This window comes from Scardinius erythrophthalmus (genome assembly GCF_964197995.2).
Source record: "Scardinius erythrophthalmus genome assembly, chromosome: 7".
Classification (NCBI taxonomy): Eukaryota; Metazoa; Chordata; class Actinopteri; order Cypriniformes; family Leuciscidae; genus Scardinius; species Scardinius erythrophthalmus.
In genome coordinates this window covers 13,361,624-13,384,058 of record NC_138227.1, presented here as the reverse complement: position 1 = coordinate 13,384,058, position 22,435 = coordinate 13,361,624, and the positions used below count along the sequence as shown (strand labels likewise).

Genomic DNA, 22,435 nt, shown 5'->3' with positions numbered 1-22,435 from the left:
ACACACACACACACACACACACACACACACACACACACACACACACACACACACACACTAGATAACTTGATTTTATTTTTGTTTGGATTGTTTGGTTGTTAATTGCTATAATTATGCTTTGTGTTCATAGCGTGAAATTAAGTCATTCTATGGGGAAACAAATCCCATTCTTTTGTCATGAAGCAAATCTTCAGCAATATAAAAGTGGGCTACCCATCTGGCATCTCTGATCATCTTTTAATTTCTCTTCCAACAGAGGCAGCTTGGTGAGTCAACAAGCGTGTGAAGTTTATTTTGTGAACAGAGGTCAGATCAGATGCAGATTATTCAATGAATTATCCAGTGAACATCACATTAGATTAGATTACATTGCATTTTGTTTAAAGTACAATTACCGTTTTATACCATTTTCATTTTCCACATTCCAAACTAAACAAACAAAATTCCTTTCAGCCTTTGTAACATCAGCAGTGTTGCAAAGCCCTTGAAAACATGCAGAATCTGACAGAACTCCCAGGCAACACAACATCCAGCAACAACCTTTCTGTCATTGTAAAGGTGTGTGTGGTGATCCCATTCTTCATTGCCTTCATGTTCTTCATCCTCCTGACGTTGTACACCTTTGCATCTCACAGGCAGTTCTTTGACAGCTCCCGTTACATCCTCTTCACCTACATGCTGATGAACGACACCCTGCAGCTGCTCTCCTCTGTATCCCTCTTCTTGTTAGTGATGGGCGCTGTGCAGTTTGCAGTCGTCTACTGTGCACCACTGCTGTTTGTGTCCACTGCTACCTTCCTAAACACCCCACTCATCCTTTCCACTATGTCACTGGAGCGCTACGTGGCCATTTTCTACCCGCTTCACCGCCCTGCCATCTGGAGACCGGAATGGATTTGGATCATCATTTTAAGTCTGTGGATCATCAGCTGCATTCTGCCCACTGTCGACTTTGTCTTGATGCGGCTCAAGCCGGGTGTAGATGTCCACTCGACCCCTGTCCTCTGCAAGAGCAATGTGCTCAATGCTTCTCCTATTCAAGCTCTGTTCAAAGTGAGCCTCAATGGGATCTTCTTTGCAGTGGTCGCTGTGGTCATCCTCTTCACGTACATTCGGATCCTGCTGGAGACCCGTCAGATGCGGCAGGACCGAGTGTCAGTGAGGAAGGCTCTGCACACGGTGCTGCTTCATGGGTTCCAGCTTCTCCTCTGCATAATGGCTTTCTCACAACCTGTCGCAGAATTCTTATTTATCCAGTGTGTAAACTTGTCTCAAGCAGATATGTCTTTTATCTACTATTTCTGCTTCATCCTGCTTCCTCGCTTTCTGAGCCCGCTCATTTACGGCCTTAGAGATGAGAGCCTCAGAAGCTATATGAAGAAAGCCATGCCTTGTTATGGTGCACGTGTTGACCCAAATAAAGAAGTTAAAATAGCTAAATGAGAGAGTCAGAACAATGTTGTTGTTTGTTATTGCTTTTGTAAGAGTGACAGATCGAGCATTTAAAATCAATGTACATTCTGTTGTATATTTGACACACACCATCAAAAACTAAAGTTTCATATTTATATCATTTGATGGATAAACATATTATTTTTAACCAATAAACCAATATTTAATAATTGTGTTCACTAACAGATGATTTTTAATGTATTTCTTTTTCTCTACAGAGAACAGAATAATTATATTAGGATCCTGAGGTCATAAGATTTCTCCCCTTTAACTTATGTACATTATTTTCTGTAAATGCAGGCTGATAATATTTAAATGTAAATATACTGAATTTAAAATGATAATACATCATTCAGAATTACATTAATAATAGTAATAATAACAATGGAACAAAAAGTGTGGGCTCACAATTACACTAATGTTGTAATTACATTATGCTCACCAAGGCTGCATTTATTTGATCAAAAATATAGTAAAAAAACCCCCAGTAATATCGTGAAAAATTATTACTATTTAAAATAACCGTTTTCTATTTTAATATATTTTAAAATGTAATTAATTTGTGTGAATTTTTAGCAGCCATTACTCCAGTCTTCAGGGTCACGTGATCCTTAAGAAATCATTCTAATATGCTGATTTGGTGCTCAAGAAACATTTCTTATTATTTTTAATGTTGGAAACTGTTTTGCTGCAAAATATTTTTTTTTGGAAACAGTGATATTGTTTTTCCGGACGCTTTGATGAATATAAAAATTTAAAAGAACAGCATTTATTTGAAATAGAAATAGAAATACTTTGTAACATTATAAAAATGCCTTTACTGTTTCCTGTAATTTTTATTTTATTTTTTAAATAACACTGACCCCAAACTTTTGAACGGTTGTGTATGTATATGATATACAAATATAAATGTGGAAAATGTGTTCAAAGTCTGGTGTGACCCTTATGTTTGGGCAATATTTTAGATCTTATTTTCTATGAAGATATGGAGGCTGTTTTACTCATATATACTTTATGAGTAAAAAATAATTCTGATCATTTATGATGCTAAATGTTGTCTGCACTGCTAATGTATGTGTACGCATGCTATTTTTTTAAGTAGTATAAAATATTACACAACCATTAAATTTTCATACTAAATTGCTGTCTTTTTTTAAAGGAAATTTGAAATGGATAGCCTACTTTGCATTTTGGGAATAATATACATTTGCCGTTATACATTAGAATTAGCACATCCCCTATCATAGTGCATAGCAAATAGTTATGTTCCTGCCAGGCTCTACCTCATTCTACAGAATTACAGTCCCCAGAATTCCAATCACACACACCTGTCACTCATCACAGCTCATCAACAGCACTACTGTATATAACACGCTTACACTTAGCATCAGTTGGTGTTTGGCCTTGTCAGAGAATACGGACTCACTTACTTATCTAAGGATTCCTTTCTTTATCTGGTCAGTTGAAGCTTTCCAAGTCATCGCCCTGTCAAGTCAGTTATATCCTCGTCTCGTCTGCTTCCCAGTGTGTTGTTGTCGTCTTCGTCCAACCTGCAAAAGATAAGACTGCATCACTATCCATCACATTATTCTGAAATCATCTGCCAAAGTCTCTTAAGCAATAAACTTACCAGTTGTTGATTTTACATTTGTCATCATCATTGTGTCTGTGCCTTAGAGTGACCATAGTATGCAAAACATTTCTGCAGTTTACATCCATGCATGCTTTTCAGCCCAAATACTGCCCATAACACCTTGCTTGTGATGGGTAACTTTTGACCTTAACATATATGGAAGGAGGATAAACCTGCCATAGCAGTTTTAAATAAAAGTTAAATGATAATGGTTTTATGAAAATTAATTAGGCTAGAATCTCATGCTTGCATGCAAATATGCAACAAGGGTGTATGATATTAAGAAGCCCTTGCTACATTCTGATATGTACGTGCTATCACCATCAAAATACTTTTAGTGAGTAGTGTAAATATGCCAGCATGCACAGACTACTAAATTAATTTTATTAGTAGTTCTAGTATGCTGTATTTCATCTGTATTTGTTTTCTGTAGTGTCATTTTAATTTAAATAGTACTTGTGTATGCTAAATTAAACATACGCTTTTAAAAAGCACAAAGCCTCAAATTATCTGGGGAAAAAATAAACATATAAAACAACATCCAAAAAGTCATGGCAACTTTGGGAAATATTGTAATTACCAGCATGACTTTCTTGGGAAAAAGGAAGTACACAAGTAAATCAGACATACACAAAATATATACTGTATAAATAAGTAAATAATAATGAAGAATTATGTAATTTATTAAAAATATTATGATATAATGGTGCAATGCAGAGAGTAAATGTTTATTGACGCAACACACACAAAGCAGTAATAGTTTGTGCTTATTAGAAGTGTTGTGACAGTTATCTCCCTTGGGTCTAATTAGAGCACATAGTCATGAAATAAACACGTGTTTTCCTCCTGCTTTGGGTTAATTAACAAAGGTAACAAGCAACGAGTAGTCTCATGTTACATCAGTCCTTAGAGGCAATTTCTGTACCAGATGCTCTTCCAAACAACAAAATTGCCTATGCTAAGCATAATTAACTACATAATATGTCAGGCCCCTCTATGACGACTTCATTAACTTTGCTTATTAACTTTATTAGATATAATGCCCTGCTAATATAGAATAATACAGCTAATGTCTAATCAGAGAGTTGCATCCAGTTCTACATAATAACAAAAATAAGCATTTCACTTATGCTAATCCCTTTTCTAAACTTGCTATCTCAGTTAATGCCAGTTTCCCAGTCAACATTTCATGGTGGGGCTTGAGGTATATGGGCCCTACATGGGTTTGTTCTTGGGTTCCATGTGTGTAGTTGAGTGAGTTAAGGACAGAAACATTTTGTGATTTTCTTAGCATTTTCATTTTGGTAACACCTTCAAAAAGATCATTAGTTAACATGAACTAACAATGAAAAATAATTCTAAAGCATCTTAGACTTAATGTTAATTTCAACATTTATACATTATTACTAAAAAAAAGTTGTATCTGTTAACATTATTGAATGGACAGAGCTGACATTAACAGTTCGATTTTTATTAACTAACTACAACAAGGATTACAATAAATTTAACAAACGAATTGCTCATTGTTCACTAATTTTAGTTAATGCATTAACTAACGTTAACTAATGGGAACTTATTGTAAAGTATTACCACATATTTGCTGAGGTCAGGTTTTCGATCTGAGTGAGGCAATGTTTAACAAATTATATTTGTTCTTTTGTGTTTTGACAACTGGACTAAAAATACCTATCTGGGTGTTGTCAGTTTGAATTGCTGAGTGAAATCCGCACAGATTATAAAACATGGCATACATCTTTCATTTTAGAACATTTCTTGGACTTCATTGTATATTTCTTATTGGTACAAAACTACTCATCAAATGACTCTAGCAAAGGCTTCTCAATGTCGTGAGGCAGAGAAAAAAAAATCATATAGCGTGTACACTGTCTGCACTCTTACTTTTGAATATTGTATTATTTATGTTTTTTAAAAAGCATTTAAAAAACATATTTTTTATATATTCTCTCTCTCTGTCTGTCTCTCTCTCTCTCTCTCTCTCTCTCTCTCTCTCTCTCTATATATATATATATATATATTAAATAGGCTGTTTCTGGTTATAACCAATAATTGCTTGATTCTAATCTTTCTCAATTAGAATGCAACAATGCCTATAGGAATATGTCTTATTTTGTCACATTTTGGAAGTACTGAGCTTTACTACTCGTTCTCACCGCTATGAATCTAAAGCTATATGAAGCCATCTGTATGCCCCTGCGACACTCTCAGATCTGTACTCTGCCCAAAACAATCCACAACATTCTCATCATCCATGTTCTCTGCTCTATAGGGCCCTCTATGTTTCTACTTCATGTAGGAAACTCAGAAGCGAAGACCAGGAGACTTGGATGTATCTTAAGCAGGATTTTTTTATACATTATAATGCCCAATATAATGTAGTTCACCTTAGTATTCATGTGATGTTATGCCAGGACATGGGATCAGCAGATTTTAAGAAGATTCTTAAATTTGTAATCCCACAACATCTATATGAAAAGGGTATTATGCCAAATGGAAGAGCTTATTGTTCACACGTGGCAGGGTCAGCTGAGGTCAGTTTTTACACAGGTGTTCTTTATGATGATGTTTTGCACCATTTTGTTTTCTTATGTCAAAATCATGTGTGTTGCAAAAATGGCAAGCTCTGTAAATCAGCTGTAAAAGGCTTAAAAACTGCTGCATTACATGGATTCCAGTTGTTGCCTTCACTCATTCAGCTGTGGTGTCCAGGAGACTGGAGACAGGACGAGACGATCTCAGGCGAGTAGGTGTCTGACATAAAGCAGTGTGTACTACAACGAGACCAGACAAGGTGTGAAAGGGGCATATAAAGGGTGTGTTGATGAGGGAGTGCAGGGGCAGCGAGTTAGTACTCCGGTGATTGTGAACGAGTGGGCTGGTCCTGGTGATTGAGTGATGATTGGGGCTGTGACGGTGTGACTAACTCTGTGGCAGTACCCCCTCCTCCATGGCTGGCTCCTGACGGCTGACGGACTCTGCGATGGGGTCGGTCTCGGGGGGCTGGACGGTCAGGGTAATCTGCGGGGAACTGGGTAAGTAGCAACGGCAACCCCGGTGGTAGATGCATCGGTTCCTGAGGAGTGAGGTGATAGGTGAGCTGAGGAGACTGCAATTCTGGATGAATCTGCGATAAAAGTTGGCGAAGCCTAGGAAGCGTTGGGGTTCCTTCTTGACGGTGACAGGTTGGGGCCAGTTGTGGATGGGGTCCACCTTCCTCTGGTCCATCTGGATATCTTGTTGGTTGATGATGTACCCGAGGAACTGGACAGATGGTGTGTGGAACTCGCACTTCTCCAACTTGAGAGAGGTGCGAGTTCCACACACCATCTGTCCAGTTCCTCGGGTACATGAATACGGAGGGGAGTTTACAGGCCATTCAGCATTAGCTGGTACTCATAGTGGCCTGCTGGAGTGATAAACGCCATCTTCCATTCGTCACCCTCGTGTATCCGAATGAGGTTATAGGCGCTCTGCAGGTCCAACTTGGAGAAGATGCGAGCCCCACGGAGCTGTTCCAATGGGGCAGCGACCAGAGGAAGAGGATAACTGTATTTAACAATCTGTGCATTAAGGGCCCGGTAGCCGATACACGGCCGCAAGCCTCCGTCCTTCTTGGCCACGAAGAAGCTGGATGCGGCAGGGGATGAAACTTTGAGAGCCTCCTGAATGTACTCCTCCATGGCCTTCTGTTCAGGGATGGACGATGGGTAGACTTTACCCTTAGGTGGCGTCGCCCCAGACAGCAGGTCGATGGCGCAGTCCCATGGCCGATGAGGTGGTAGATGGGTAGCCAACCATTTGCTGAATACATCCTGGAACACCTGGTACTCTGGAGGGATTTCAGTTTTACTTTTGACAGAGGTGGAGTTCAACTGGAGACTGGATGAAGACTGAGAGATGTCGACAGTTCCAACGTGTAGACGGTTTAATCACAGATGACAGACAGTTCTGGAAGCAGGAGTCACTTCATTGTAGAATCTCTCTAGAGTTCCAATTGATGGTGGGTTCGTGCTGGATCATCCAGGGGCATTCCATGATGATGTCAGCAGTGGATCCTTCCAGCACCAAGAACGAGATCTTCTCCTCATGCAGGCAGCCGAATCGTAGCGTGACTGGGAGAAGTGGCAGACACGACCACGGCTTGCCGAGGATGGTGTGAATGGCTAATTCTTGTGAGCAGCATTTCCTCTGGAGGTTAAAGGGATACTTCACCTCTGGGAAGATGAATGTGTATTTAAAATAGGTCATTTAAGTAGAAGAAATGTGGAGAAATCTTTGAATTTGGAGCTTTCTAGACTGAGAAAAGCCAGAAAATGTATTTTTGGCTTATGTGGATGAAAGACAACAACCCCCAGAATGCACTTGTTTCGCTGCCTTAGGAGGCCACGCCTACCGGTTAGAGAGCACAGTTGAAAACAACAAGGCTAGCCTAAGTAAGTGATGAGTTTGCCAGGGATTTAGAGACCCAAAATGTCCGGGATTCGGCTTTTGCGTTCTACAGTCGCCATTCATCATGTTTACTGTGGCGAGCAGGACGAGGCTGACGGCCGCGGGAGAACGGCGCGAGGCCGGTGGCGTCATTACTGAGACGCGCCGGGTCTCGCATCTCTCACGGAGGAGCGGGAATCTTCTTAGCAATGTTAAAACGCACATCAACCTATCACTTGTTTAGCGTTCATGTAAACACTACAGTCAGATTCACCGATCGGAATTAATTCAGTTAGATTGAAACGAGAGGTGTGCATGTAAACAATGAATGGCGACCGCAGAACGCAAAAGCCGAATCCCGGACATTTTTAACAGTCTCGCCCGCCGGACAAGTCCGGGAAAAGGAAGATGGTAACCCCTACTTACTCAGCTTTCTCCTATTATTCAGCTTTCTCCACAGAACAAGAGCATGCTAGCTTAGCTTCCAAAGAAAGACGGCTGATACGGTGTACATTCTGTGAGTGAGATCCCACCCTGTATGGGCGGGTTGAAAACATGCGGAACAACGCCATCTACTGGCTGTAGTCTTTAGCCTCTGGACAGAAAATCCTTCCAGACAAAAAATACATAAATCTCTCCTCTCAGGGGGATATGAGGGGGGAAAGCATGGTAATTCGAAAATACTACAGGTTTTCTACTAATACAAAGCTTAATGCTAAATCCTGAAGTAACCCTTTAAGTCTTTGGAGAAGTTGATGAGAGACAGAGTTCCCTGCAAACCCGGAAAAAAAAAGTTTTGGGGTTAGAATTTGGACAGCCGTGCGAGTGAGAGATGCAACTTTGGACAGAAACTGGATGGAACTCACCGCTGGGCTTGGAGGTCGTATTGGGCAGTTGGTGATGATATGACCTTCTCCCCCCCAATTTTACAAAGGTAGACTACATGGTCGAGAACGGCAGTAGGCTATAGCACGATTAGCCAAGGCAGAATTGTTGAGTGAATGCAGTCAGTTTTAACTGCAAAAGATGAGGTAATTTGATCGGATGTCATGTATTTACAGCATTTTACCTGCTAGAAATATATGCTCAGTTTTAATGTTATTTTAAGGTGGGGTAGAATTAAATGAACGCAAAACGCATTTTGTTCGCGTACCCCCTTCTTTCACCTCACATTCCCCTAGGGATAGGGGAGAGTGGGGTACAACCTAACGCGGACTAGTTGTAACACCCTTTTTTTAAATACTTCCACACATGCTAGCATGACGTAGTGTAGATGCCATATCAACACTCTATAGAGAAAAAATTGCACCAAAATTCGAATCCAACGTCTCCGGCACGGACACCAACGTCTCCGGCACGGACACCACCCACCGTCTCTGGCACGGACAGCAGTGTCTCCGGAATGGACACCACCGTCTATGGCAAGGGCACCACCATCTCCGGCACGGACACCACCGTCTCCGGCACGGACACCAACATCTCTGGCAAGTCTCCGCCATCTCCGGCACGGAGAAGTGCACGGACACCACCGTCTCCGGCATGGACACTGGCACAGACACCACAGTCTCTGGAATGGACACCAACGTCTCCGGCACGGACAGCACAGTCTCTGGAACGGACACCAAAGTTTCCGGCACAGACACCACCATCTCCGGCACGTTGGACACCATTGTCTCCGTTGTTGATATCAACAATTGAATTTGAATACAAGCCTATGGTGACATTTCACTAGTGATATAGTGATATTTAATTATATATATATATATATATATATATATATATATATATGTATATCAGGGTTTCCGTTGTCCGGTAATTACCGGACATTGACCGGAAAAAAAATGAAATGTCCGACAAAAATAAATCTCTCCGGTCAAATTGTCCGATTAAAATTGCCTAATAATCCCGCCCCCCTAACACAATCTGAATTTGAGAATAGCCTAAGCCTAAAATGTATAAAGCAAAAATACACCGAAATTTGGCTATGTTATAAAGGAACAGGCTCTACCGTTTGAAAGTTATTAAACATTATTACATGGCTTGGTTGAATTCCAATGTGGAATGCGGTCTGTTATTTCTTGATATCAGACGAAGTGAAGCACTAGCGGCGCCAGGATTTTGATTGTAGGTGGGCCTCCAGAAAACTGGATGGGCCAGTTAAAATAAGCCAAAAAATAAATAAAAACGGGTTCCCCTTCATCTCCGTTTCAGCGCTTTTCTGGGCACTGAGGACAGCGACTCAGTAGCCTACCTGAATTTAATGCAAAAAAAAAAAAAAACTTGAACAGGATTTTTTTTTTCAATACAATTACAATTTCATTGAATATAATTTTAATGAAATTATAGGCCTATTATTTTTGGTTTATTAACAGCAACAACAGCTGTAAAGATGAAGTTGACGACCGCCATCTCCATAGTGAACGCGCCTAGAGAGAAATGCACATCATGGATTACATAATCAGAGAGTAGCCTATTTATTTTCGTTTTAAATTGTTTAAAACACGTTTCAAGCTTTTTAAGATATATTTCATGTCTGTGAGGCCTACGCTGAGTTTCGTTAAGTTAGGATGAGATGCGGTGCAGTTCACGTCATGGGCGAGGCTAGCCCCTTTTTAGGGGTGCTACCCCTAAAAAGGAGCTCAGCACCCCTAAAACTTGGAGTAAGAAATGTTGTTATTCTAAAAATGTTGTTCGTCTTTGACAAGGTTAAATAATGTCCAAAACATACTCTGTAGTTTGTGGTTTAAAATGTAGGCTATGTGTTACGGATGAAAATGAAAACATCCCCGCTTAGCAAATGGTGTAATCCTCTTCTCTTCTTCTACTTCTCCTCTGTACCTGCACTCCTCAGCACGACCGTCATCCAGCGCGAAACACTCGCAGAGTGAGAACCAAGGCGTCACTAGGCCCTTTTTAAACTTCTGCCTCGCCCCCCTAAACATTTGTGATTAAGTGTAGGCTACACAAATGCGTGTTCGCAGAAGCTGCTGAGCGCGAGTTTTAGCAGCACGACTGACGCTTCAGTTTACGGTCAAGTGCGAGTTAAGAAGATGTAAGTAGCTAAACTAAGCATTTTATATTTGACAGTTTTTTAGGTCATAAATGTTAAACGAATGACAAAAATAATTAGAAAACTAATAAACTTTTGTCTAATTTCGCCATTTTGAGCTGAAAATAGGCCTATATAACGTGTAATTATGTCATTGTGAGGGGACAAGAAACATTAACAAAGTCGTTTTCATAGGCACACGATTAATAATGCATGTGTACATGTTGAGAATTAATATAATACAATTTGTAGCCTTCAGTAAATTAAAAAAGTTCAGCTTTAGGAGGGGAAGAGACAGGGCAAGATGAGGAGACTGAGAGAAAAAGACAGAGTAATGGAGATGAGGAGAGAGCAGGTTTTAAATATATTTCTTATCCTTTTTTGGCCTTCAAACATCTTGAAATGCACATATCAGAGAAATAAAAATGTGTAACCCCACAACAACCTCAAATTTATGACCTCTTTGATTATAAAGCCCTGTCTATGGCCATGTATTAGGCCTAGATCAATAATGAATGTGTACATATTGTGAATGAATTTAATAAACTTAGTTACCTAGCTTTCCTGGTAGCTTTGTCTGAGAAAATGATTCATAAATCAACCTATCAGTTGACCCAATGTTTACTTTCTTCAATGACAGACAAAAATGAAAAGCCTATATCAGTCAAAGCTCAGCTTTAGGAGGGGAAAAGACAGAGCAAGATAAAAACAAAGAGAAAAAAGAGTGTGATGCTGATGAGGAGAGAAAAACGGTACATGCCGGTACATGGTTTTAAAGCTATTGTTATCCAATTTTTTTGGCCTTCACACCATCTAAAAATGCACATATGTAGATCAGAGAAATCAAAATTTTCGCGGGGGAGCATGCCCCCGAACCCCCCTAAATACCTCACATTCGGTACCTCAGTGATTATAAAACCCTGCCATATGCGTGTTACTGGATGAATGAATGTAACTAGTTAATAATGAGCATTAGACCATAAACTAACTTTTTTTTTTTTTATCATACCTTCATTGGGGGCTGAGCACCCCTAAAATGAAAATCCTAGAATCGCCCCTGGTTCACGTGCTATGCAAGTGACCTCACGGGCGCCTCCATGATTAGGCCAATTGTCTGCTATATTTGCTGCTTAGCTATATATTAAATACAGGCAATTGGTTGATAAAAAAATATTAAAATTAAGATACAATACAAAACGAAATTCACTTCAAAAAAGTCTTTCTACAAAACCAAACTTAATTAAGTGGTCAAAATCATGTCTGACCCGCTCCATGTCTCTCGATATTGCGCATCCTATCTTACTCGTGCGGTTCACTTTTCATAATCAACATAAATTAAAAAATAACATTATAAAATTTTAACAAATATTTAACTAAATGAGCTTATTTAATGGCAACAACACCTATAGTAGACAGACTCTCTATTTGTACAAATTGCTGCACATTCATTTTATTCAGAATTTTGCACACATAAGTTGAAAGGCATTTGTTTGTGCATGCATAGCAAAACATATCTGCAACATTTATCAAGTTCACTGATAATTATGCGCGCATTTATTAGGCTAATTATTATCTTAATGAATAATGAAACATGGACGAAGCATATAAACTGCGTTGTTTGTTTAGAATGGAATGGATCGCAAATAGATCCGAATGAAGAAACGTAGAAAATGGGTCTCGGGTGTTCCTGCAGAGAGGGGGTTCTCGCTGCAGAATCGGATCAAGACGAAGCAGTAAAGTCGCCTTGCGGAGAACAAGGTTACACTACGGTGGCCGAGAGAGCTCAACGCGCTGCAAATGAAGAAAACACATGCAAACAGAAAAAAACGCATGCAAACAGAAAAAAACGCATGCAAATAGAAAAAAAACCCACCAGCGAATAAGAAAACATCTTCATCAGTTTTACAACTCACGTGCGTCCCAATACTCACAACACAACCAAATACGGAAACGCGCTGCAATTACAGAAACGCGCTGCAAAAGTTCACAACAAAAAAAACAAATACAGAAACGCGCTGCAAATAGAACAGAACACAACGGAAATGTTTCCGGGGAACCCAATAAGTGACGGACGGACGGCTAGGACGTGCTTACAGCTGTCTACTTTTATTTTTTATTTTTTTATTTTTTTTGCAAAACATACAAAGATGACACGTTTATGACATACAACTTTGTATACAATATACAAAATGTATTTGCGATATGTTCAATGTCATAAGAATACTAAAAAGAACAATGAGCTGAAGACTAAAATAAATAAATAAATAAAAAGATAGAGAAAAAGAACGAGGAAAAGACATTAATCTATACATCAGTTACATTGAACACATTTTGTCATGTTATGTTATAATAAGTTTCATAAGATGTTAGAATGTAGCTATAGTTCCAAATATGAGACGGCAAGTTTTAAAGTTGAGACACTCACACAAAGATATAACACATATTTTAAAAACTTTGTTGCATAAAATGTATATTTATTTGCAACAGTTATGTTAACAGCATTAATACTATATTTCTGGTAAGAACAGCTATTCAGCTGATGGACACGCGCTGCGTTGTCATGGGAACATCCCAGGTGAAAATAATGAGGAAATTACGTTGTCTTTCGTTGCTCCCTTCATCAACATAATGGCACACAAGTGCCCCGCTCACTCCAAAGTGCCCAATTCAAGGGCTCTGCCGTCTGCCCTTTTAAGAGAGTAACGTTAGGGCATAGGTAAAGCCAGAGCCCGCGTCACTCTGGTAAAGCTCGCGAGCCGTCTGTCCGTCACTTATTGGGTTCCCCGGAAACATTTCCGTTGTGTTCTGTCCTATTTGCAGCGCGTTTCTGTATTTGGTTTTGTTGTGAACTTTTGCAGCGCGTTTCTGTAATTGCAGCGCGTTTCCGTATTTGGTTGTGTTGTGAGTATTGGGACGCACGTGAGTTGTAAAACTGATGAAGATGTTTTCTTATTCGCTGGTGGTTTTTTTTCTATTTGCATGTGTTTTTTTCTGTTTGCATGCGTTTTTTCTGTTTGCATGTGTTTTCTTCATTTGCAGCGCGTTGAGCTCTCTCGGCCACCGTATTACGCGGCTTATGCGCACTGCAAGTTGTAGAGAGACACTGGGAAGTTCGCTTGAGTAAAAACAATAGGCTTCAGATATTTTATGTGGAGAAGGGGGATTGGTTTGTTAAACTATGAATTTGAAACCCTAACAATTGGCGTTGATTGACGCCAAACGGACGTTCATGTTTTTTTTTCCGTTTTTTTGTTTATGTGAAAGCTAGGCTAATAAACATGTTGCATTCGGCCTGATTATGTCATTTTTTAAGTTACATAGCCTGCCTCCAGTTTTCCTCAACTTGACTAATTAAGAGGCGATATTTGACCGGCATATCATTGAAATGTCCGGAAAACGAAACCTCTGCCGGTCACTTTGACCGGCACCATTTTTTTCTAGCGGAAACTCTGATGTATATATATATATATATATAATTAAAGGATCAAATGCAATTTAGTGCCTGTATGCGGGCATGTACGTTTGTAGCATAAACAATAAAACTAGAACATCAAACTGGATTTATAACCTTTATAGCAAAGCTGAGTTACCACAGTCTGACAACTCATGTGCATTTATTTTCCATGTTAAACACAGGCCTAGTATTTAAATCACTGGACAGTCTCTCTCTTTTCACTCTCTCTCTAAATCACTCTCTTTTCTTACTAACAGATAGCACAGCTAATGGCACCATCTTGTGACTGAAAATGGATAGGCATGTGACATTGTAATCAAATAGTGTAACCAGAAAAGTTAACACAGAATGCAGATTAATAACGATAGGCTATATAAATTAACACATCAAAACTCTTCTAACCAATAGATATTGGCAGGACACAAAGTATTGTTAATTAATGTTATATTAAATTGAATAGTCATCAGTTAAAACAACAACTGACATTATTCAAACCATATTTCACATTGAAGGTTGGTCATGTACCGGGTGGTTGTGGTGATCTGCTAAACAACAAGCTTTAAAACACTTTTTTTTCTTACTGCTGAAATTAGATCTCTTCATGAAATCAGAAACAGAACTAACAATCAGATTATAGATTATTACAACCCAATCACCAGAACAAATCACAGTGAAGAAGACTTGAGCGACATTGATTTTTAGTGCATGCTTTGTTTAAGGTCGTCACCCAAATGCTTTGTCTCCATTTCTAAGCACTGCCCTCTAAATGTATATGAACTACAATGTACACTGCCTTAGTTAGACTTGATGACTGCAGCTACCGAAAGCTTGTGTTCTCAATAAAGAATCCTGCTGAAGATACAACCAAGTCTCCTGGTCTTTGCTTCTGATTTTCCAACACAGTGATAGTGTTGGAAGACTATCCGCCCTCGGGGTGAGGCTGTAATACTCTATTAATGATCCTGTGTCGGACCAGTGAATACCTGAGAAGGACGGCGAGAGTGTATAGATGCTTAAGACCTGGTGCTCATGTGTGGTTTGAGGTAGTGATAGCAGCTTCTTAATTTGAAGCAGAATCCATTAAAACAGAATGGATGTTTTAGCAGGTCCCCAAAAGAGAGAATACGGCTGGTACTTGTCTCTTATGGCACCAAACACAAAGGGACCGAAGTTTGCATGGCTTGATCCATCAAGACTCTATTGCAATTCACAGGTACACATTCCCTCGTGTTGCATGCTAAACTTATAGTGTACAATGTACTTTATTGAGTAACCTAGCTTTGAAACTTTGTATCTTGAAGTCTGGAAGGTAAAGTAAGCATTGCTAGAATGTGATTGACAACCATGGGCTTTTCTTGTTTAAAGTCTCTGATCTCTCTTTTCTGGCTGATCCAGGCACTGTCAGATTGTGTAAAAGATCTTCTAAAACCATTCAAGAATGAGACCATTGACCTGGTGGCTGGAATAGATGCCAGGGGCTTCATCCTCAGTATAAAACCTTCACTTTTGTAGCTGGTATAGGGTAAGACAGTGAACTCGAGAGATTATATTTTTAGCTCAGTTCACATGTTCCAGGAAAAGTAAATATAACTCCTGGGGAAGTAGACTAAATATAGAGTGGGATATTCTCCACGGCCTGACTTAATGAAATGTATATACTAGCCTATCTAATCACTAGTTTGAGATGAATGAATGACTGAAAAACAGTTTACTTTTATTTTTTACTTTCTCATTTCAGGGGTGGCCATGACTTTAGGAAAAGGATTTTTGGCCATTCGAAAAGCAGGACACTTGTGTGTTGAAACTTGCACTCAGGACTACAGCGACTACTCTGGACGAGAGAAATGCATGGAAGTGCGTGTTGATGTGTTAAAGCCAGGTACTGATGTACATAAACTCGTATATGTCACTATAATGCCACTCTTAAAAATAAAGATTCCAAAAGGTTGTTTTTGCAGCAATGCCAAGGAAGAACCATTTTAGTTCCTCAAAGAACCTTTCGGTGAACAGTTCTTAAAAGAGCCATTTTCTTAGTTTGAAGAACATTTTAATAATCTAAAGAACCTTTTCCACTATAAAGGTTCTTCATAAAACCATCAATGCCAAAAAAAGACCTTTACTTTCAAGACTGGTTGATAATGGAAACAGACAAATCAAATTAGTTATTTTTTTAAATATAATGTTTGCTTTTATAAATTATTGATCAGCTCTGCTGTCCTATTGTACTATATAATTCCATTGTACTACATAATGACTGCAGAACTGTGTATTCAACCATTTTTTCCATCAATGACATCTAGTTCTATAACAGCAAAATGGGAAATTCTGAGATGTGTTATGATGTAATTCAGGTCTACGGGACCAGTGGTACCTTATAGTAGACCAGTGGATTGAGACAGGAGGAACTATGAAAGCAGCTTGACCTTTCAGCTGGAAGCTGGTTTGTTTGTTGTTGGATTCTGTTCTTAGCAGTGAGGTTCAAATATTCATCAAAATGCAGCTAAAAATTGTTCAAGATAGCCAATTGGTCAGTGCACTGACGTTTAGCACTTTTGGGCTTTGGACAACCCGAGTTCAAGTCCCAACTCGTGGATTTTTCTTGATCCCACACTGTCCTATCATAATAAAAGGCAAAAACTTTCCAAAATTATTTTTTAAAGTGATGGCAGTTAAGCTTCATCCACACAAAAAATTTAATCACCCTTTTTTTAGCCACAACATCAACACCTCTCATAATGGGAGTGGGGGAACGGATTCCGACAGCTGGTTAGTTTGCCGTCGGATTCTGTTCCCCCCATGTTTCTTAGCAGTGAGGTTCAAATATTCATCAAACTGTTTTTGAATAATTGTCCCTGGAAGCCAAGTGGTCTGTGCTCTGGCATTTAGCACTTTTGGGCTTTGGACAACCCGAGTTCAAGTCCCGACTCATTGATTTTTCTTGATCCCATACTGTCCTATCATAATAAAAGTGAAAAACTCCCAAAATTATTCTTTAAACTGATGGCAGTTAAGCTCCATTAACACCCACAAATGAATCACCCTTTTTTTTAAGCCACTACATCAACACCTCTCATAATAGGAAGTGAACAGTGAAGTTCTGGGCTTTGGACGACCCGAGTTCAAGTCCCGACTCAAGGATTTTTTCTTGATCCCATACTGTCCTATCATAATAAAAGGCAAAACTTTCAAAAATGATTCTTTAAACTGATGGCAGTTATGCTCCATCCACACAAAAAATTGAATCAGCCTTTTTTTTAAAGCTACACTGTGTAGGATTTTCTCCCATCTAGCGGTGAAATTGTTTATAACTACCAACTGAATAATTACTTTCTAGCCCCTCCCAATCCGAGGATGTTTTAACTCCTACGGTGGGTGTATTATTTCAAATCTGCCAGCAGTCGCGAGTAATCTCCCCCTCGCATTCGTCACGGTGCCACTGAGTGTAAAAACACGAAAGGCGAAGCTTGAATTTACAGGTATGTCCCCCTTTGGCTAATGTATTTTCAAGATGGAGGCGCAACATGGCTGCCGCCATTCGAGGGACTCGCTCGTATATATTCTAAATGGCATATTCTACGCTTACGAGAATACTTTGTTAGTTGGTAGAAGTAATTACACATTAATGAGCACATATCATTTTGAAAGAACAAAGTGTTTTTTGGCTAAGAATCAACTTAAAAAATAACACAGTGTAGCTTTAAGCCACTACACCAACACCTCTCATAATGGGAGTGGGGAAACGGATTCCGACAGCTGGTTAGTTTGCTGTCAGATTCTGTTCCCTCCATTTTTCTTAGCAGTGAGGTTCAAATATCCATCAAACTGCAGGTGATTATCTGTCCCAGATAGCCAAGTGGTTTGTGCCACTTTTGGGCTTTGGACGACCCGAGTTCAAGTCCCAACTTCTTGATTTTTCTTGATCCCACACTGTCCTATCATAATAAAAGGCAAAAACTCCCAAAATTATTCTTTAAACTGATGGCACTTAAGCTCCATCCACACAAAAAATTGAATCAGCCTTTTTTTAAACCACTACATTAATACCTCTCATGGGAGTGGGCATAATGGGCACCTCTCAAACTGGTGGAGAATCAAGGAGCTACTGTTGTAGGTAAGCATAAAACACCTAATACAAATGTTTTGAGACATGGTGAACATATCCACTGACCCTCTCCACCCAAAACCGTAATGTCTTTCTTTGATATTGATTCTCCCCTTTAGGAAACTATAAAAATAAATAATGTAGCTGGAGTGCGACTGGTGAGAGTTTATTGACATTCTTGTGCCATTAGCTGCTGTATGCAAGATACAACACAAAGGATTTGAACAGCTGCTTTCTGTGAGAGGGTGTAATGGCTCCCGCTGTCGAATGAATAGGATCACTTCAGTAGCCTTGATTAACTTGCTAAAATGAGTGCTATTATTCTTCTATTCTTTGTAGGCATTGCTGCTGTGGCCATTGAAAACAGCGAGGGAGGGAAGTGGCTAAAGGAAAACTATAAATATTCCCACTGCATCCCAAATGAGCTGCATTCTCAGATAGATAGTCAATACTTGGAATCTTTAAAAACTATAGTGGTTAAATACTTAAATCAGGAAAATATATATAATCATGTAAAAATGTGAAATACCAAAGAGGAATCAGCCCTTGAATCATTTGGAGAAACATAATATTTAAGATATTATTCAGAGGTTGTGCATTTTTGTGTGTGGAGATGTATGGAACATTTGAGGACTGATCTTTCTAATCTTAAAGGTATAGCGGAGGATCTTTCCGAATTTTAGATAAGAACCGCCCTCTTCACTTTTTGAAAAAATGCACATGCGCAACACTCTACCTGCTCCCGAGAGGGAACGCCTATTAAACGTGTGCGAGGTTCTCCTCGTGCACGCTCTGTTTACAAGTTGCTGTCGGCATCGCTCATACAAGATTACTTTCCAAAAGAAGATTTGCACTTTTTCTCCAAATAGCATGCCAAACTTTACCTGTCGAGTAGAAACTTCGCGACTGAGGCATCAGTGGGAAGCCCAACCTGTGTTTTCAGCGCACGCCATCGTGTGAAACAATCTCCCAAAAACACTCTGATCTTGTTTCTCTCTTCTGAGGCCTTTCTCTTCTTCTCATACAGTTCGTACAAACTTTTCTCTTGCGACCCTCAGACATTTTCAAAGGACCCGGTGAAACGGCGAGCTTCAATGAATGGCTTAGCTCTAGCTCACCACACATAAACACCTGAAAGTGCGCATGCGCAGAAAGCGAAAACTAAGGGACGAGCACGTACGACGGCCTTACGTAAACATATCACCAGAATGATTGACACTTAGGTGGACCAATAGTTTACACTACCCACCCGGAAAAAGAAAATCCTCCGCTATACCTTTAAATAGATTTGATCCATTACAGACTTTGTGTTTTAAAGGGGTCATATAATGTCATTTTTGTACAAGCTAATATGATTCTTTAGGGTCTAAATTAAAAGTTTGTAATATACTTTAATTCAAAATTCTCATTAGTATTGTAAGAAAACACTAATTTTACCTGGTCATAAACAGCTCTGTTTTCAGCAAGCCATTTGAGTGCATGTGTCTTTAAATGATAATGAGCTCTGCTCACCGCCCCACTGTTCTGTGCGTACACCGTTTGTAACACAATTTAACATAACCATAATGCGTTGTTTATTATAAACATGGGATTATGAATTATATTGAGAAAGTCAGAAAACATGCCATAATGTACCCCGAGTGTAAAAATAGCCGCATTCATCGTGAAGCATCCAGCAAGCGATTAATATAAAGATTAATATAAAGGTTAATAAAATGTTACACTCACTCACTTCTTCTGGAGGTGCAGCAGGAACACGAATAGTTGGTACCGATCCTTTTTTCAGGAGCAGCTTCTTAGCAAAACCAGCTTTATACTGACCCTCGTTTGTAAAGCAGTCTGGTGAAATGATTCGCACAAACATGAAAGCACGGGGAATTCCCTTCGAAAACAAACTCAGCCACTGCGTCTTCAGCTGTACGGATTTAGGAACATCAAAATGACTGCTGTGTTCGTTATTACCATAAGACCCAAGAACACCACAATCGCTTAGACGCCATTCTTCTCAGTGCTCCAGCTATCAGCAATGAACGCGCCGGTTGGCGCGGGCTATGATTGACAGCTCGCTCACGAGGGCGCGAGGGCGGGTCTGTGTTGAAACGTTGCTGTCAATCAACCATCGTGGGCGGGGCGTCGATTTTGTGACGTCACAAAATCGAACAGCTTGATTCAGGAGAGGGGGAAACATATAGAGCTCGGGATCGTTGCGTCACGCCGCAATGCATTGTGGGAATCACGGTACGGAAGTAGATGTACTGTATAGTAGCGTATATTAGGCAGTAGGTAACGTTGATCATTTGGTCATTAATTTAGGTTATTTTTTGGCAAATGGTTCAGTATTGCTGTATTGTGAACTGCTGTAATCGGTCTCATGATCGACAGGGGAAACGCCTCATAAATCATAATAGTTTTCCCTATTTTCGTTGAATGGCTTGGGTCGCCGCTGGTCGTCAACCGGACGAAAACAGTGGATTGTTGTACGTATGATAAATTACTCCTGAAGTGTAACAAACCCGCATAGACAAGCTTCATAGCTCACAGAATCTGACAAGTGTGTGTGTGTGTGTGTGTGTGTGTGTGTGTGTGTGTGTGTGTGTGTCACCACTGATGCTTAGTTCACGGTGCGAACGATTGTTTTCTCCGCGTTTACCTTGTAGATATGCAGATCTTGCACTCATCCATTTGTGAACTGCAAGTGAGCCTCCAGTGACAAGTTTCTACTTTTCTAAAAGTGTCTACTTTTAAACAAACAATTCAAAACGAAAGAAAACAGACAGCTCTCTGCTTATGTAAGTTAATCAGTATGCAATTTGCATTTCTCTCTGGCGCGTACAGCGAAGATCGCCAATCAGCATCGTCAACCTCATCTTTGCAGCCGACTGTGACAAAAAAAACCCCATTTGTTTATTAAACAATTAAAATGTGTGTGTGAATGTTGTTGCCGAGGGCACAGGAAATTGTACATCCGGCTCTGGATCGGAGGTGTAAGCGCTCACTCCACAGACCAGGTAGGAAAATATCAGGGAAACTGAGGCTTGGTATTAGCCTACTCCAGACTTTATTCATAGGGATCGATTTGCCTATAATCTAATTTTTTTTTTTAAGTAGCGTTGTTTGGCTTCATTATTAAGTTTGTCAGTATACAGTATAGCCAACTTTTTTTGTCACAGCCCATAACTTTTTCTCTTTCTTTCTCGGTGCCGGTGGAGACCGGTCGGCTACGCTATTACTTTATTCCGAACGCTTCTGCGTTGCCTCTAAAATGGCCGCCGTTACCCACAATGCATCATTCCATAACGTCTACGCCCGAGCTCTATAAGAAGATAAAAAAAAAAAACACTGGATGGATTTTTATCATTTTATGATGGTTGTGTACAGGCACTGCCAATACACATTTAAGTACAATCAACTTGTAAAAGTGCATGTACCATTATATGACCCCTTTAAGAATTCAGTCAGTTGTTACACACAATTACCAATAGAGGTCACTATCAGATTGTAACTCAGATTTCAACCTTGAAAATAGTAAAAATCAATAATGATTAATTTAATGTAAATTAAACCTTAATTAAACAGTATTGATACAGGGTTTTTGCAGGATTTATGAAGATGAAAAAAAAAAAAAGTCTTTTTAAAACCAATTGTAAAAATGTAAAGAATAAATTGAAGGGAAACCAATACGTCAATATGTTCCTTAAATGTAAATGTCAAAGGAGAAACGCAAAGAGTAAAAAGCATAATTATATGTAGGCCCCAATAGCAGGATCACTAGCAAGGACCTTGGTATTTATAAAATCCTGCGTTTGGTCATGCTCATGCTGTTCATCAACATAGATAAAATTAAAAAAGAACATTATATTATTTATTTATAATGGCTAGCTTAAAAACAGATATTATACTATTTATAGTTTGTGATATCAGCTAACTTTTCGGCCAAAGCTCTGTTGGATTTTATTATTTGAGAAATAAAAACTTGTGTTAAAGTTATGCAAATGGTTAATTATTTGTGTGATCACAAAGAGTCAAGTCTAAAAGCATTAGATTGAAAACATTGAAATTTCATAAAGTGTGTTAATAACAGAAACGCAGTTCAAAATGGACTTTCTTTAAATGCAAAATGCATTTGTGAAGGTAAAGCATGAACTCACTATACTCCTAATTACAAGAAGAATAAAAAACTGCTCTTAAACTGGGTGTGTGGCAGGCTGTGGAATTGGGTTTGGCGAGGAAATTTTTTAAAAATATAAAAAATATTTAGAGAGATCAAAGAGATATTTTAAAAAGAATATCCTACCTGTG

The 22,435-nt window shown here is 39.3% G+C and overlaps 2 protein-coding genes across 2 annotated transcripts; both read left to right on the top strand.

The window, feature by feature from the left end:
* Positions 1-492: 492 nt before the first annotated feature.
* On the top strand, positions 493-1,443 carry or95a1 (odorant receptor, family 95, subfamily A, member 1; the record flags this gene model as incomplete). Its single annotated transcript, XM_081370000.1, has 1 exon — positions 493-1,443. The coding sequence occupies one exon, from the start codon at positions 493-495 to the stop codon at positions 1,441-1,443; it is 951 nt and encodes a 316-aa protein (XP_081226126.1).
* Positions 1,444-15,062: 13,619 nt separating this feature from the next.
* LOC308693206 (adenine phosphoribosyltransferase-like) lies at positions 15,063-18,660 on the top strand (the record flags this gene model as incomplete). Its single annotated transcript, XM_081369999.1, has 6 exons — positions 15,063-15,247; positions 15,430-15,523; positions 15,773-15,913; positions 16,386-16,451; positions 18,107-18,145; positions 18,476-18,660. Exons 1-6 carry the CDS (start codon positions 15,125-15,127, stop codon positions 18,658-18,660), a joined length of 648 nt encoding a protein of 215 aa, XP_081226125.1. The 5' UTR covers positions 15,063-15,124.
* Between the last annotated feature and the right edge of the window lie 3,775 nt (positions 18,661-22,435).